The 17,934-nt window shown below is 39.3% G+C and overlaps 1 protein-coding gene across 9 annotated transcripts in view; it reads right to left on the reverse strand.

Annotated features, from left to right (window-relative positions):
- WWOX (WW domain containing oxidoreductase) overlaps positions 1-17,379 on the reverse strand; it is a 529,815-nt gene extending 512,436 nt beyond the window's left edge. For all 9 annotated transcript variants that reach the window (XM_075433872.1, XM_075433873.1, XM_075433878.1 and 6 more), the window contains exons 1-4: positions 17,231-17,379; positions 14,616-14,680; positions 13,289-13,346; positions 11,905-12,083 (exon numbers count right to left, since the gene is read on the reverse strand). In XM_075433872.1, the coding sequence (XP_075289987.1) occupies positions 11,905-12,083; positions 13,289-13,346; positions 14,616-14,680; positions 17,231-17,337 (409 nt within the window). In that variant the 5' untranslated portion in view covers positions 17,338-17,379. The remainder of the gene's footprint in view (positions 1-11,904; positions 12,084-13,288; positions 13,347-14,615; positions 14,681-17,230) is intronic.
- Positions 17,380-17,934: the final 555 nt, after the last annotated feature.

The following is a 17,934-nucleotide window of genomic DNA, read 5'->3' on the forward strand; positions in this document are numbered from 1 at the left end:
CTCAGCCTCTCCTCGTAGCAGAGATGTTCCAGTCCCCTCACCATCCTTGTAGCCCTCCGCTGGACTCTCTCCAGTAGCTCTTCATCTTTCTTGAACTGGGGAGCCCAGAACTGGACACAGTACTCCAGATGAGGCCTCACCAGGGCAGTGTAGAGGGGAAGCAGAACCTCCCTCGACCTGCTGGCCACACTCTTCTTGATGCACCCCAGGATCCCATTGGCCTTCTTGGCAGCCAGGGCACACTGATGGCTCAGGGTTAACCTGTCGTCCACCAGGACACCCAGGTCCCTCTCCACAGAGCTGCTCTCCAGCAGGTCCACCCCAAGCCTGTACTGGTGCATGAGGTTGGTCCTCCCCATGTGCAGGACCCTGCATTTGCCTTTGTTGAACCTCATCAGGTTCCTCTCTGCCCAACTTTCCAGCCTATCCAGGTCACGCTGAATGGCAGCACAGCCTTCCGGTGTGTCTACCACTCCTCCCAGTTTGGTGTCGTCAGCAAACTTGCTGAGGGTACATTCTAACTCTTCATCCAGGTCGTTGATGAAGTTAAACAAGACTGGGCCCAGTACTGACCCCTGAGGGACACCACTAGTTACCAGCCTCCAACTAGACTCAGCGCTGCTGATGACAACCCTCTGAGTTCTGCCATTCAGCCAGTTCTCAATCCACTTCACCGACCACTCATCCAGCCCACACTTCCTCAGCTTCCCTAGGAGGATATCATGGGAGACTGTGTCGAAAGCCTTGCTGAAGTCGAGGTAGACAACATCCACGGCTCTCCCTTCATCTACCCAGCCAGTCATGTCATCGTAGAAAGCTATCAGATTGGTCAGGCATGATTTCCCCTTGGTGAATCCATGCTGACTACTCCTGATAACCTCCTTTTCTTCCACTTGCTTGATGACGACCTCCAGGATAAGCTGCTCCATCACCTTTCCCGGGATGGAGGTGAGGTTGACCGGCCTGTAGTTCCCTGGGTCCTCCTTCTTGCCCTTTTTGAAGATTGGAGTGACATTGGCCTTTCTCCAGTCCTCGGGCACCTCTCCTGTCCTCCAGGACCTCTCAAAGATGATGGAGAGTGGCTCAATGACATCCGCCAGCTCCCTCAGCACTCGTGGGTGCATTCCATTGGGGCCCATGGATTTGTGGACATCGAGATCGCTTAAGCAATCCCTCACACAGTCCTCCTCGGCCAAGGGAAAGTCATCCTCTTTGTAGGCTTCTTCTCTTACCTCCGGGGCCTGGGAATCCTGAGGGCCAGTCTTAGCACTGAAGACTGAAGCAAAGAAGGCATTCAGTAGCTCTGCCTTCTCTGCATCCTCTGTCACCAGGACACCCACCTCATTCAGCAGCGGCCCCACACTGGCCCTAGCCTTCCTTTTGCTGCTGATGTAGCTGAACAATCTAACCCCCACTTTAAATTGGAATACGGACATGGATATAATCTGTAAGCTTAGGTCAGCTACTGCAGCCATATGTTGCTCCACATCTAAAACAAGACTAATCACGCACTTAAAATCTTAAGCAGCATTAATGTCTGTAACATACAAATGTATAGAAGGGAAAAATGCTACTCATATTTGCCAATGCCAGAAGAGGAACATAACCAGAACATGTCTCAGTTCCTAGATCTCCGGAATACACACTATAATATCGTTTTCTTCAATTTGGTTGTGTTAGAGGAGAATTAAAGATGTTCCTCACAAACCTTTAAACAAACAGTGAATTTATGCACCAAGGCAGCTTTCTGACTAATCATCATAAGAGGAAAATACTCCACCAGTTTTGTGAATTTGAGTTTTGATATCAAAAATAAAGCGAACCAAATTAGAGAATATGCTGATAAAGCTGCTTAGATAAAGAATCAATAATGAGGCGGCAACAAACGTACTTTCTGTAAAGATGACATAACCTGGAAAAAAGTTCTAAGCGATACTCATTTTTCTGAACCTCAAATCACAGTGCATGTGAAAGATTTAAATAAAGGTACCCAAAACTAAACTGTGACAGTTCCTTGTTCACACAGATATTACTACTATCAAAAAAGGATGATAACAACTAGAAAACTTAACTCCACTTGTTTTTTAGTTTAAAAGGAGGCACTAACTAAGAATATGAACTTAGAAACAGTGACTAAAGTAACTATACTTCAATGAAAAGGGGAGGAAACGTAAAGCATGTTACTACAAAACTATTCAGATTTCAAGACAGCTAGTTTGTAGGGAGCTTTCTGAAGCAACATATACAGTACTAAAAGCCACCATATAGAAGAACAGCAAGAAAACAACAGCTAGATGTTACACAAACTGAAAATCTGAGGTTATATAGCTGAACAGAAAACAGACATCTTGCATATTAACAAGAAAAGCCTAGAGAAGAAATGGAAGAAGGAGATGAAACGAAAAAACCCACACAACAGGAAGGCATAAGACTTAGTGTGTGGTCAATAACAGAACTAAGAACTGCAAATATCAATAATTAAAAAAACATCATGGAATACAAAACTACTTTTGTTTTTTATGCTCTTCCCTTGAGAGTTATTACAAAAATGTTACATTTGATGTGTTTATTTTCTTAAGTCTCACACTGTCTTTTAGAGAGGCTTGCACATCATAGACTTTAGGATCAATATAAGATCCATTTCTTTCTCACAGTACTATTCCTATTGTACAATTCAGACAAAAATCTGGCCTCACTAATTCTAAGGTCAGTATCAAGACTCCTATTACTCACTGCAGGATTTCGATGTCTATCTTCCAAGCTCTTACCTGCCTCCTCTCACTTCCTTCTTGGTAGGGATTTGCTGTTTCAGACTTAGGTTTCAAAACTATCTAAATCCTCAATACAATCAAGCATGAGGAGCTTGAAAGGGATATAAGATACTGAAGTCCTTTCTTCTTGTGACCCTACTGCTTCACATAGGTAGACACCAAAAAATTTACTGCTTGTAAGCCAAAAACATCATATCTGTTCATGTACATCTTTATGCTGTAACTAGAGTTAACAGTATCTAGAAAAGTCACTAGGTGTCTCAGAAGATACTGTAATTAGAAAACAGTATACATTTATCAACCTCTTCTGTGCCCACCATCTAATAAGCATTCCAAAAAAGTACAAATGTACAGTTGAAACTATTCAAACAATTCTTGCGGTGCAATTAGCTTTCAAAACATGAAGACACAAGATTATGTGGAGCATAAGACCTGTGTTGCGGTGAGACAGACTGAATCACGCAAAAGGTCTTTTTGTCTCTGGACTATGAAATATGCATAGAAAAACCTTTGTAAAATTAAGTATTTCAAAAGACAGAAAAGCAATCGAGTTATGTTGTGGCCCACTGAAAAGTCTTTTTAACCCTTAGATAACAGACAAGAAAATATGAAGGCTTCTGTTCGACAAATATGTTATTCCCCTGTAAAAGGTGTACCAGAAAGTACAACACAGTCATGTAGCTTAATCCCATCCTTCATGAAAAGATTCCATTACAAGTAGTAATCATTATTGAACCTTTTAGCCCAAATGTAATTTCCTACATGTTACAACAAGTTTCACATGCATTGTGAAACTCAGCCAAGGTTGATGAAGTTCAATAACTTGGCTAACCAACCATGTGTACTACTCATTACAGAAGTAATAAATAGATTCATCAAAAAGGACATGAAAAAGCAGTATGAACATCTGACACCATTTCCAGCTTACTCAATAAGAAAAATAAATTACAGAAGTCCAAGAGGACCTTTTAATATTTACAAAATGTAACAAGTAGACAGCTGGAGACTTACATAAAGCAGAGCAATATTAGTATTCCACATTATTAAGCCAGAGTTAAAACAGTCATGGAAAACATGATCACTGTGACCTACCATAAATTTTCAGAATACAGCACTGTAAAGAGAACTCTCTTCTATTAACATTATTCAAAATTTGAAAAATCATAGCTTTTAGTAGTCTTTTAATTGTTCAAAATACATCAGGACTAATCCCTGACTGACAGCTACTAACATCCTGTGACAGAACGAGTTCAAAGTTTCACCCCACAGACACATTCCCCTCCATAAACTGTGCTTTTCTACACCAAATACCTAGATAACGTGTTCTGGCCAAAAATATGCTTCCTGGAAAAGGACTGTACTCTCATTTCCCAAAAACACTGGTGCAACAAAATTCATGCCTGCTACAAAGTTTTGGAATTCCACAAAGAAAATACTCAAAAAAAAAAAAAATTGTAAGTTTGTTTAAAGTGTGTTTAGGTAAGAAGCAAACAACAAAGCTCCTATACAGACACCAGCATTTTATGGTAAGGCTACTCATGTGGTTTAAGATAACCCATGCCAAGTTTGGTCCACAGCACGTGGATCACAGCACTTAAAAAATTCAGCCTTTAATTTTTCGGCATTACCCTTCATATGAATTCTTCATTAAGCAAGCAGCTTTTTCTCAAGAGAATTAATGAGTCCGTTGAAATCAGAGTAACAATATGAAACTAAGAAAACCATAGCTACATATACAATACCAAACCATATTAGGCTGAAGGATGATTATTTTTTCCCCCTCACTCTCACCACCCAACCACATTTTAAGAATGTTTAAAACCAAATCTCCATTGTCACTGATTTGTTGGTGAAGGATGGCAAGAAAACAGTCCCTAAACACCACAACTGTGCTGGCAGAAGACCCTGCTGTAAAAGTTACAACCACAAAATAATGATTTTATTGGGTAATTTATTTTTCTCATGAGAGGTTACTTTATTCTACCAGAGCAAAGCATACGCATACTGGCTGCATCCAGGCCAGCCGTGCTTTTCTGTTAATACACTATGCCGCTTATAATTGTGAAACATGATATATGGAGCCTAGAATTCACCAAAAAAATTAAATATACATAAAGGAACAACTCTTTTCATCCTTTTAAGAGCCCAGTAAATACAAAAGCATCCCATGAAAATCATCTCAGGGACAGCTAGGACTTGGCCAAGAAAAATAATCCAAGGTTCTATATTGCTGACCTTTGTGTTTGCCTCACAATAAACTTTGAACCCAAACCTCCATAAATAATATCCACTTCAGTTCTCCACATGTGAAACACTCCCAGCATGGAAACATACAACAGTGCAAAGGTTGTAATAGTTCGTTCACCACAAGTCATGCTTTAGTGAGAACATAAGATGCATCTCCTTAGTAAAACACCAGTATCTCCCTTCTCTCTACACCATTGAGCTACAACTGAATTATGAACAGAAATTCTTCTTAATAAAAACAGGCAGAAGTTTCAACTTATTAACCCCCAGGAATTCATGCATTTATGAAAACTAATTTTGAGTCAGACATCAAACTTTTCACTAAATTAGGGAAAAATTCTACATGGTAGGAAAAGACCGTTCACAAAAGATTGTCACAAGCTTCCTCCCCCAACCTTTTTCTGCTCTCCTAAGAAAAAGGGATGCAAAAAAAAGACCGTAACTGGAAAGCAAACACCTTGCTGCTTATTTATAATAATAAAACATAAAAAAGACATTTAGATTGAGATCTTCGAAAAAAGTTAACATATGAATAGAACTGATAAAAATAACAATACAGAACAAAACCACACAGATGTATTTTTTCTCAAAGATTATTGTTTCCAATACAAACTATCGAACAAAAACAGGCTGATTTTTTCCAAAGCTGACAAAATTCATGTGTTACAGCATAAGAAAGATTCCAGACCCATACAAGAAATCATAAAGTGAATCTGAAACAGAGAACTATCCTGAGCAGTTCCTTAGTAGAAGTCCTGACAGTTATACAACCTTTAAACACTACTTCATCTGGACACGAAAGAGAGAAATTAGAAAACAAACTTTGTGCTTTCAAAGAAAATGTACACATTTTTCAATGAAAATTCACAATCTAGCTCAAAAATAGAGCTGAACAATTCCTTACCTACAGATTCAGACAAGCATCTGTGGGCTTAAGACCACCAAACTCCATGCAATACAATGAAAGACAATGAAAATATTTAAGACAGTCAAATACTACTAAAATGAGTCCTCAATGTTATTTGTAAGGGTCTGTTTTCTTCCTCCCGTATTACTGCAGTTTGACTTAAATGAGACTGTTCACTGGTCTAATTAGGATTCAGCAAATGTTACCTTCTTTGTGAAGGCCGACAGCCAGCCTCAGTGAAAATGCTGTTGCCCACAAGTAATCTCAGTAGCTTCTGCAACTGGAATGGTTGCCCATATTCTCAAAATTCTCTTCTCTGCAAGTACAGAGCAGTCAATTTTTGATTTCTGAAGAGGTAAAGATGCTCTTTTTCATCAGACTTTTTCTATCTCTCCATTGCCAATAGATTTAGGGCACAGTGGTGAAATCTAGCCAGCCCCTATTAGAGACCTTAAATGATCTTCACAAGAAATTTAGATAAGCTTTAAAATTTAATTTTGCTCCTCATAAGTGTAGTAGCTTAAATAGCTATTACTCAATTAGCTGTTACTCAATTAGCCTAAGAAATGCAACAAAGGTTAACCACACCTGCCTCTATCACGGCTCTGAAGGTAGATTCTGCTTTTTAACTAAAAGAAACATTCAAAACAATACTAACACAGGAAGCGCCCAAACACCGTCACACAACATGTAGAAACAATAGCTCAGAAATCAGGATCTCAGAAAATCTGAAGCTATTCAATATGTCACTCCTGCAACAAAAACTTTCATTAGCTTCTGTCAGTACAAAGTATAAAAGCATGCAGTCAAGGCACAAGCAGCCTGAACATGTGTATTGCATCATTTATATACAGGTTTACTTTCTTATACACATTTGATAAACCAAAAAGTAAAAAGCTACTGAAAATAACTTTTTTTAATACAATAAAATGATGAAAGGAAAACAAATGTCTTTGGATGTTTCTGAATTGATGTAAGCACTGCATGCTTACTGAAAAGAGAGATTCCTAGCTTTCTGTTAAAGTTCTGTTTCCATCCTGACAGTATCAGATCTCAGATGCTATTGGTCCCAGAATTCACACAGTTAATCGCACATCCCAGACCACTGAAATTTTACTGGATTTTTTTTTCTCAGTAAGGGAGACAGAAAAGTTTCCAGTGTTTTGGGAACAAAATGATTTAAGAGGGATAACCATTCGACATTGCTCACAGATGTAAAGTGTTCAAATCATCTCACACATGAGAGAGATTTCTGAATTAGGTGCAGGTGATAGCGAAAGGCACATGATAAATTGCAGAGCTACATAATCTGTATGTATCACAAAAGTATCACCATGTGTGAACAAAATCTAATCACCTACATGTTACCATGATAATTAATACTAAGTAAATTATCAAGTTACCTTTTGTCCAAATATTATCTTCTACAGTTACACAAATATAACTAAACATTGTGAATATATACAAACCCTCACTGCAATTAACTATGACATTTGATACTGGGAATACAGCTCATTAAATATGCAATGCATTTCAAAAGCTGCACAGGCTCTGTTCTGATAGTTGAGCTCAAAACAGGGTTTTAGCTCTAAGTCTCTCCCCGTGATTTCTTATACCTCATCCTCAAGTATCAGCTACATTTGTTTAAGGGGATGCAAATCAGCCATGGGTGTAGCATACATCAATTTAAAAAGAATGAAAGAATACAGCTGCCAACTGTATTTTAGTAGTTAGTTATTTTTAGCTGTAAAAGTTAGTTATTTTTAGCTGTAACTTAATCAGACTTTTAGAGATCAAATACCTAAGTGATATGTTACAATCTAACTTGCACATCTTTTGCAATAACCATTTTTTGTTTTCAACTATGTCAAGCTAGCTTTGTGCACTTAAAACATAATACACCAATAGAGTCATCAGGAGAAAAGGCTATGAGAGAGGAATAACCACAAAAACTTCTGTTTATCATTTATAAATTAAAGGGTCAGTTATTCAAAACTTTTTAAATCATAAAGCACATGTTTAATTGCAAAAAATTATAATCACATTTCCTAACTTTTGCAACAGTATGACAAGAGTTGCTAATACTGAAGTTCTGCACAAGAAATGAGTAAGAACACTTCTCACACCAGAAGTATATGTAGACTGAAAGCTCACCAGAGCAGTGACCAGTCTGAAGTACTGAGAAAAAGTACCTAAAATACAACTTATCTCCTGGCTATGGCCTCTTCATTGCATAGCAACAAAAGTGCCAGAAAAACAAGAAATTCATTTAACCAAACATTAACCGACAATTATTTTGAAGAAATAATCTGAAACATTTCCACAATTATAAAGTTACACGCTTTACTCTGGTAAAACATAATCAAGAAAAGCGATATAGCAAGCCACATTATGACTGAAGTTTCTGGATTTTCTTCAATATTTGAAAAAAATTAAGCTGCTCAAAGCCAAAAATGCTTTTCATTTTCTTGAGATAATTTGTTCTTGTTCTGGGCATCCCCTACAAAAGCAATTAACGGTTTTCTTTTGACCTTCATATAGCAGAAAAATTAAAATTCCAGTTTGCGCAATGGTTTGGTCACAATTATCAACATGGTTTTGTGATAAAATCTTGGAAAACCATTAAGAAAAACCCTACTTTGTAGAATCTGCCTTACTGCACAGAACATACACATTTTGCCCTTCCATAATATACTGCAATACTACTTACATTTCACTACTCTTACATACTCTAGCAGTCACAATAGGTTAGATGCAACTGCAGCCGATAAGAAAACAGAACATGTAGGTTCAAGGTCATACAGCTACGTGAATCTTTAAAACAGATAGCAATATTCATACATGTCACAGAAAATCACATTAGCTACACAACTGTCTTCATATTAAAACCAAGTAATATTCTTTTTTAAAAAAATGTTTCATTTGAAGAGATTGCTTACAGATGCAGTTGAAAATACTTTTTTTTTTTACGAAATTAAACCTAGATGAACAGCTGACATGCTTTTTAAAAGTTCGAATTCTAGCCCTAATAATTAAGAACACAAACAACAAAATTACAGGAGCATTTACCCAAAACAGGAAAAAACACTAGGACGCTTTTGTTTAGCATTTTCAAAGAGCAACACAGCCCTCTAGTGGAAAAAAATGAAAGTATGACTTTATTCATACAAGCATTTTCTCTGTAACCTAACTGATGTTGAGACCTTTAAAACAAAAAACAATACACACAAAATTGCACACTATCTTTAATTCCTCACAGCAGAATAAGTCTTACTGACTTTAAGAGAACAAACTGACACTTCACACTACTCATGTTTAAATATACTAAGAACAGTAAGTTTTTAAAACCAGGACTGACACAATAAGACTAAACTGTTCAGTACATCAGTCTTACTTCCTTTTTACTACAACTAGCTTTACCATGACCAAAAGTTACCACAACTTCTGAATGTGATACTCACACTAAAATTTTGATTGAGCTTAAAAACAGATGAGAAAAAAATCCAAAGAACATTTGGATGGCACTGTCAGAAGAAAAAAACTTCCAAAATAAAAAATAAGAAAACATATTTACTAAACTCGTGATCTGCTATGATCTCTCTACATCATAAGAACAGAATAATTCATTAACTTTTTCCAAGCTGCTAGTGAAAACTAATGAAGTGTTTATAAATCTAATTTTAGTACTTTTTTTCCCCCCACACTTTTTGCAATAATTTTAAGGACTAAGTTAAGAAAGTGGGTATGTAATCTAGGGAATTCTTACAGTCCATATTCCTCATCAGTAATAAAAAGTAGAACCACAGAGCAGACAGTCTCTCCATTTTAGAGACACGTTAAGACAAGTTAATGGTAATGAAGTTAGATTTGAGAAGCCAGTTCGTGTGATACCAGTAGAACTCTACCACTGCCGAAGTCATCCAAAGTACTCCCTCAGTAATTAAGTAAGCATCTCTTTTTCAGAAGAGGAGATTTTTCAAATATGAGGGGGGTGAAAAAATATGCATGTCAAGCTACATTGGATCCCCTGTATTAGAGTCACAAATAAAGTGAATTAACATATCATTCCATCTTTATTGATCTGTTTTTAACATTGCTATCTTAAATGGGTGTATATGGATGAATAACAAAAAAAAAAAAAACAACTTCTATGTTCATCCATCTTTCAAGGGATTATCAGCATTTTCCAAACTTTATCTTGAGCATCCAGCAACGCCGTAACTGAAAACCCATTTTTCTGCATTTTGATAGACTGCAGTCTCCTAACTTACACATCGATCTTTGTTCTATCAATGCTGAAATGAAAAATTTCTCAATAAATGTACAGATAACAAAGTCAGTTTCAAATATACCATTGAAATTAATTTTGACAGCAATGAAAGGGCTAAGTGATTTTTTTTCTTACGTGATTAAATACAAATGCTCAACAAGTAATCCATTCTTTTTCAATCACTCTCTACTTAATGGACAGCAACATTTCCTTGGAATATTTACACTTACCTCAAATAAAGCATGATAGTGTTCTGAAAACACAGTAATGGTTTACTCCTCAAAATACTCAGGGAGGGAAATACTAACTCTAAAATACACAGAGTTAAAAGAAGTATCTACAAGTGGAGCACAGCACTGAAATCCTAAAATAACTGGGGAAGAAGCTCCAGAACTGGTAAGACTCTGCTTGAGCTAGCTAACTAGTATTTCCACATGGAGTCCCAAAGAATTGTGTTGATACACTAAAGCTCACAGGGATCTCTACATCGTAATCCACTACATGACACGGACGTGTTCAAAGCAGTTTGCCAAGAGTCTTAAAGCATGGCTAAGAACTAATCTAAGACTGGTACTTCTTAACAACTTGGACAACAGTTTCAAGAAAACTTCACATTCCGCCAATTATGTCCAAATTAATTGGACAAGAACACTATTAGCCAGCCCCAAAGGGGGAACGTTCCCTTCAGACAACACCAAGGAGTTTAACTCTCCATCAAACAGGCTGATCAGAAGTCACAATCAGCACAAGCCCAGTTCAGATTCTAACCTCCCTCAGCAGCCCTGAGGGCTAGGGGGAAAAAAAAAAAAAAAAAAAAAGATTATGAAAGAAGCAACCACCCTATAACTGCTTTCTTCTGTTTTAGCTTTGTGGTTCCTCCATAAATTTAAGCCACTGAAAAAGACATATCCTGTGCAGGTTGCTAAGTGAAACTTCAAATGGCTCAGCATATTAAGCTGGAGAATAAATCCTGTTTTCTGAGAAGAAAGGCAAAGCCTCAAAGCACCAAAGCTTCATTATAAAATGAAACAAAAAGTAGCTAATTAGAATCTCTCACTCACCCACTGTAGAAGTAATACTATGTAACAGGTATCTAAACAAGCCGAGTGCCTAAAAGGATTTATAAACCTACTAGAAAATACAATTAACAGGGATTTTAGAAGGTCATAAACATATTTTTTTGCCCTTAAGGAGTATCAAATATGAAATTCTGACACAAGTTCATCATCAAGTTGACTTGAAAATAACTTCAGAGATAGATTCCACAGCCTTCCTGGAAAATCTTCACCCGAGTTTACTTGCTGCTATTGGGTTTTTCTGAATACTTTACCCGCACTCCCCTGCAGCCATACAAACCTTAGTCCTTGTCCTAGCCACCAAGATTGTAAAAAGAACTTCCCTTCTCTTTCACAGCCATCCTTTATATATTTACATAATGTAAAATGCCTCCATCAGTATTTTTCTACAAAAGAAAAATCAACTGTTTCAGAACTTGATGTCTTTCCTGTGGCTTTCCTCTAAGCTACAGATTCTCCACTTTTTTTTTTTAAAGCAGTACACAAACTTGAACAAAGTTTTTTAACTAGGTTTTATATGGATATAATGCAAATGAAGTTTGCATACCAAAACCACGCAGATATTTAAACAACTGAAGTAGCCTGTTAAGGTAAAGATTGCCATATTTTACCTCATGCACAATGTTAACCTACCTATTCCTGAATTTGCTCCCGTGACTATAACCACTTTTCCACTCAAGTCATGACCCTGGAGTATTTCCATTGCAGTACTGTTTCCATCATATTTCTGTCTAGTAGTAGGTTTTACTGGATTATCTTCAACTGTAAATGCCAGTCTTGGGTCAAGGTAGGTAGTCCTTTTGTTTATGTGGCTGCAAAAGAACACAATTTCAACTGCTTTGAACTTTCAGTACTCTGCATTTAGATTTTAAATGTATTTCAACCATGCTGTGTACAATTCCAGTGGATTACTTAAATTTCAAAAAATCAAAACTTTTTTCAGTTTCATTGAAATAATACCAATTACTTTATCAACCTTTTCTCCAATTGTGACAGCATCCATTAATAATTGTATTCACAAACTTCACAACGTCATTCTGAACTTCATGTGAACCCCTGACATAGAAAGCAGAATTTCATCACGGGGGGGGGGGGGGGGAATCGCACTATATTAGGGAAGATCGTGTTCTCTTAGGAGCTCTGTAAAAGCGGCCTACACTACTTCCTTGAAACAATATACCAATGAGAAATGTAGTTCAGTACTTTTTTTCTCAAAAAAGTGAAAATAAATAACTTCACATCTGCTCAGCAAATGGCATAATTTGGGACAGCCTCACCTTTTTAAAACGGAGTTTTAGTTTTCTTCAGACAATTATCAGAAAGAGACACTAAACAGCAATTTTCAGTCTTCAACCCTTAACTACAGGACAGTGAGGCTACACTTACTATTTCGGCAGAATGAAGAATATTCACAGGCCAAGTCAGTTTGAGATAACTACCCCGTTTTGACCCTGCCACTGAAAATGTACAAGAGGAAGTGTTCCCAGAAATCTCTTTCTGCTTCTGTGAACTTCCTCCTCCCTCACCTTTCTAAAAATCTTTGCTAGCTCAATCCCCATCCTCTTTTCTAGATTGCAAGTGAGTCAGAGCTGCAGCAATTTTGTTTTCATCTTATTGTTTAAAGCACTACTGCAATGTTAACAATCAGCCATGAAGTTCTGGATGCGTTTTTGAAGTTACACATACAGAGTTTATCCATAAAGGTATACAAACAAAATGAGTCTAACAAACTTTGCCTGAAGGTCAGCTCACATCCCGAGATGTGGATACGCAACTCACTTCAATCTGTCACCCAAGCGAGTATTTCTGTGCACATGGAAAAACTCAGAAAACCACAAATGGGTGTTCAGACACTGCTACAAGTGTAATACCTGCATATGGACTCTGAAGTCATACTTTAATATTAATATCTTTATCTTTCCAGCTGATAGTCTCACAGTATCATAACTCAGAAAGGCTACCCAACATGAAACACAGTTGTCCTACTTGTCCATATTCTACATTTTGCTGCACTTACTCTACAAAATAGACTTGTCCATTTTCATCAGTCTCCTGCTCCCATCCGTATGGCAGACCTAGGAAATACAGAAAACATTATCTTTCTGCAGGCATTAGAGTACACTCAGATTTGAGGTTTAAGTGATTTCTCAGACAGATGTGGCAAAATTCTGCATTATTTCTGTAGGTAATACAGCAGCCTGCTGCATCTGAACATTGGAACTTGAAAGAAGGATTCCTTACCTAGTGACACACAATTGCTCTCTAATAGAAGTATAATATACAAGAGATCTGGTACAACTGTAAGGACTAGTATATTAAGTATCATCTAAGAATTCTTTCTAAAGATTATTTCATGTTATAGCACAAACTGGCAAAATGTAACCATGCTTCCCAGTGCATACACATGTCTATACCGGACACAGTTTAGTATCTATCCCTGATAAGGCAAATAGCAAAAACATCAAACTAAATGTAGGAAAAGTCACATAGAACACACACCAAAAGTTGGAAGATCAGAACCCTCAAGTGGGTATGGGATACATTAAATCAAAGTTGGAAGGACAGATAAAAGAATAAAAATGACAAAACTTTACCAAATAGATTATTACATAAAAGACCCTACGGATGTACTTAACAGATAGCATTCCCAAGTACTTCTAATCCTGTCTGATAAGTATCCAATTAGAATTCAACTGGCTCAAAATCTACTGAAAACATTCCAGTTCGTTATAGTCAGATTACCAATGCCAAATGAAATACAGCTTGTCAAGAGTACAGTACCCCTAAGCACGCCATATAGAAGCTTCTGGGAAGATCTAATTTAAGGCACTGACCCAAGGTCCTCAAGAAGCCATAGATCTTTTGGAAGTGTCCTGCAACATTAGCTGTCTTCTGTTTTGGCACAAACATTCAACTGGGTTAGGGAAAACAAGTAAAGTGAAAACTAATGGGACTTCCTTCTGTGCCAGGGTTATTCTTTGATCAAATATATTCTCTGAAGAATATAATCCGACTATAAATATTATCTGATGGACACCCGGAGATCAGAACCCAACCAGAGAATTCCAGCCTTTACAATATGCTTTACAAGCCACAGTAAAACAATCCCTTTATCTCAGAATTAGTATTTTGGCTTTATGGAGCAATACAAGACAGCCATAAAACTGCAAAGTCATCACTCTACACAGACACAATCACATATGTAAAACCCCATTGCAATCAGCTGTATTTTGCAAGCTCAGTTTGCCTAGGTGATTAGTGTCAACTAGAAGATCAGGATGAGATCTAGATCCCGCACAAACTCCAGCTGATGTTTGTAACCTAATTTCAGCTTAAACACAAACCTCCTGCAACTCGTTTCCTCTTCCCAGATTTAGGATGTTCCCACTGTGTTTTTTCTTCCAGGTGGCTGGAGGGAAACAAAAGGTTAAGATTTAAAAAGGCTGTCTAATAATTTTTCTGGTGTAATCCAGTTTTTTTCTATACAGTAAATACAGGTTTTAAACTTTTTTTTAAATACAGTTCCAAAAATGGCTTGTCTTCCACAAAAAAGAAACACGTCGATCCCTTGTTTCAAAAAGGTCAAAACTGCTGCTAGAAGTTACCAGGCTTTTATGTTGTCACAGTTCTAAAGGAAAAGTAACTAATCAGAGAGCACAGGAGTCTATTAAATTCCAAATAAATGTTTGACTTTCAATCTAAGTTTTGTTGCTTACAACGAGAAGAATGAAAACCCAAAAGTCATTAGAGAATAACATTACAGTCTCGGAAAACGTCACGAAAGGATGGTGATCCTTGGCAGGAAAAAGCAAGCAAGAAAAGAATTTATCAGAAACTAGTAGAAATAATACTAGAAAGTTTTCAAATAACACAAGCACCTTTCTAAAACTCTTGTTTAATAATACTGATTTGCAAGCTGTAAAGTCAGCAAGTCTGGACTTCTACACAAGCGATTGCAGCTTTGGACCTAAGAGTTTATCCAAAGGCCTTGACTAGCAGACTACTTACTTAATGTGGGTGTTAATGGTATCACGTCTCTTCTAATTCAGAGATTTTATTCACTTAAATCCCTGTAACAGAATTAATATACTCTAACTATATCAATAAGGTTTTCTGCACTACAGACTAATAAACAAAGCAATGTGCACATAAACAACGTCTTAAGATACCCAAACTGCTGAAATCAGGTTGGATATTAAAATCTTATCTTTCATTAAATATTTTAAAATAACCAAGTTTTAATATTAAAAGTCAGGCAGGGATTACTTGAAAGAGCATCCAAACTGTTAGCTGCCCAAGTTGGAAATAAAAACTGACAGTATTTTTGAATAACACACACAAATGATCACTAAACTACACATCTAGTAGCAACAGCAATTTACACACAAAATCAGCAACTTTTCCTTCTTATAATAACCATGCAGTTAGCCCACAGTGAGAGCACACTGTATCACAAGAATCACAGCTGGTGGTCTAAGACTAAGTAATCACATCTGTGTGACCCGCAGTAGCACTTCAACTTCAGGACACCGGTACACCAAAGATATAAGATCCTTCATTACTCCTGTCTGATGTGAGATACATAACCAAATTACTGCAGCTTAACAACCAAATGCATGCCCACCAAGCTCCACTTGTGAGCTGGTGCATACCTAACTCGCCACAAAGGTCTCTAAAAGTCTTAAAACAAAAGTAACCCTATTCCAGCTAAGTTTAAAGCTCATATTGTTGACAAGGTTTAAAAACAAATTTCCAGAATATGCAGAGGTATCACTCATACAGAGCTTATATCAAAGGTAGCAGCAATGTAACACTTCCTCATAGGAAATATTTTTCAGACACACTGGGCAAGATTTTCACCTGGTAAAGATATATTAATACCATGTCATTAAATTAAATTGAAATAGTTAAGTTTCACAACAGTTAAAAAACAGACCCACTGAATTGACTGTTTGTGTAAAAATTATGCTCAGTAGTATCTTATTATTCTGTAGGTTTGCTGCTTTCACCAAGTGATTCCTCTTGCCAAGAGCTTTTGAAGTCAAAGGAAATATACAGAAGTTTGACCTAGGAAAAACAAACATCCAGAGAGAATGCGCAGTGTTTACAAACCAAGTGCAGATAAACTAAAGCATTCTGTCCAGTCTTTGTAAAGCAAAACTTGAGAGGAAGATGCCAACTCACAACAGGTGAGAATGCATTACACTTTTCCCCCTTTTTGTGAAAGGGAATAAATCTTGCAGCTTTAAACAGGCTGAAAACAGGTTCCAAGATCAGCACAGTTACAGAAACCATAAGAGAGGAGAAAATACATATTTTCCTCTAAGTCAGTTAGCCCTGCAGCACATCCCCTTTTGCAACCGGTGAGGATGCAATAATTTTCAGAGTGGCACAAGCAGATGGTGCCAAAAGCAAACGTTTATCTCTTGTCAAAGCTGTGGTACACTGGAGAGCTGAGGGAGAGCACTTACAGCTTTTAACTTCCACGGTACCCGTTCCTTCTCTACTCCGACAAGGAGAAAGACTAAGAAAGTACAGTACCGTGTAAGGCTCAGCTGCCCACAGACCCACGAGGCGTACCGCACCACCAACAGCCGTGGGACCGCCCACCCCCGCACCCGAGGGCCCGGAGATGCTCCCGCATCCCTCCCCAGCACAGGCCTGCGTGCCAGCGCCGCACAGACCTGCCTGCCCCGCCCGCGGGCCCGGGGGAGAGCCCAGCACACGCACGACGCGGGCAGGGAAGTGACACGGCGACCGGTCCCGGCACCAAGCCCAGCGCCGGCCGCCCGACGGCGGGACCCCGCCTCAGGGTAAAGGGCGGGAAATGGCGGCTCCCGCCCCCCCTCCCCTCCTCCGCCGCGCTGAGGGCACGGCAGCGGCGGCTCCACGGACGCTGCCCCCGGGCGAAGGGGCGGGCGGTCAGAGGGCTCCAGGCGGGCTCGCCCCGCTCCCTTACTTCGCGTAGTAAACCCAGCCGTCCTTGGTGGTGCGCTCCTCCCAGCCCGGCGGCAGCTCCTCCTCGCTGTCCGTGTCCTCCAGCCCCGCGTACTTCAGCGCCGCCATTGGGACGGGCGCCCCGCGCAGCCCCGCGCCGCCTCTAGCCAGCGGGCGCGCGCCGCACCGCCCCTTCCGGCCGGCCCAGCCAATGGAGCGGCGCGGCGGCCCGCGGGCACCATGGGCAGTGTAGTCCGGCGGGGAGGGGCGGGGCTTTGCGGCGGCGGGGCGGGAGGCGCGAGGCGCTCTCCTCAGCCGGCGGGGCCGCGGCCGCACCGCGACTTCGCCCTCCAGCCTTGTGGGTTTTACCTGGTCCGCTGAGTGCTTAACCCCTAAGGGGCTCCGGACTGAGTTGAAATCATCATGGATGGCACAAGAATCTCAGATTTTGGGGGCATTAAGTGTTTCCAGCCTCCTGTTTCCAGAGATGGGCGTGAATACGACAAGGCCCCAGAAAGCAATGAAAAAGGAACTGTTCTTTAAGCTTTTTGCCATTAGTTGTCACCTCCTGGCTTCTGGGACAAGATTATCCGCCGTGGCCCTGTTGGTCAGAGCTCCTCTGAGTTGCTTGGCTTGGTGAGGAAGGCCGGGCTGGAGAGAAGAACCTCGCTGGGCCGCACGCCAGCCTAGGAGGCTGCAGGCTGCCTCTCCCGCCCGGCTGCACAG

Source organism: Opisthocomus hoazin, chromosome 12 (assembly GCF_030867145.1).
Source record: "Opisthocomus hoazin isolate bOpiHoa1 chromosome 12, bOpiHoa1.hap1, whole genome shotgun sequence".
NCBI classification, from domain to species: domain Eukaryota; kingdom Metazoa; phylum Chordata; class Aves; order Opisthocomiformes; family Opisthocomidae; genus Opisthocomus; species Opisthocomus hoazin.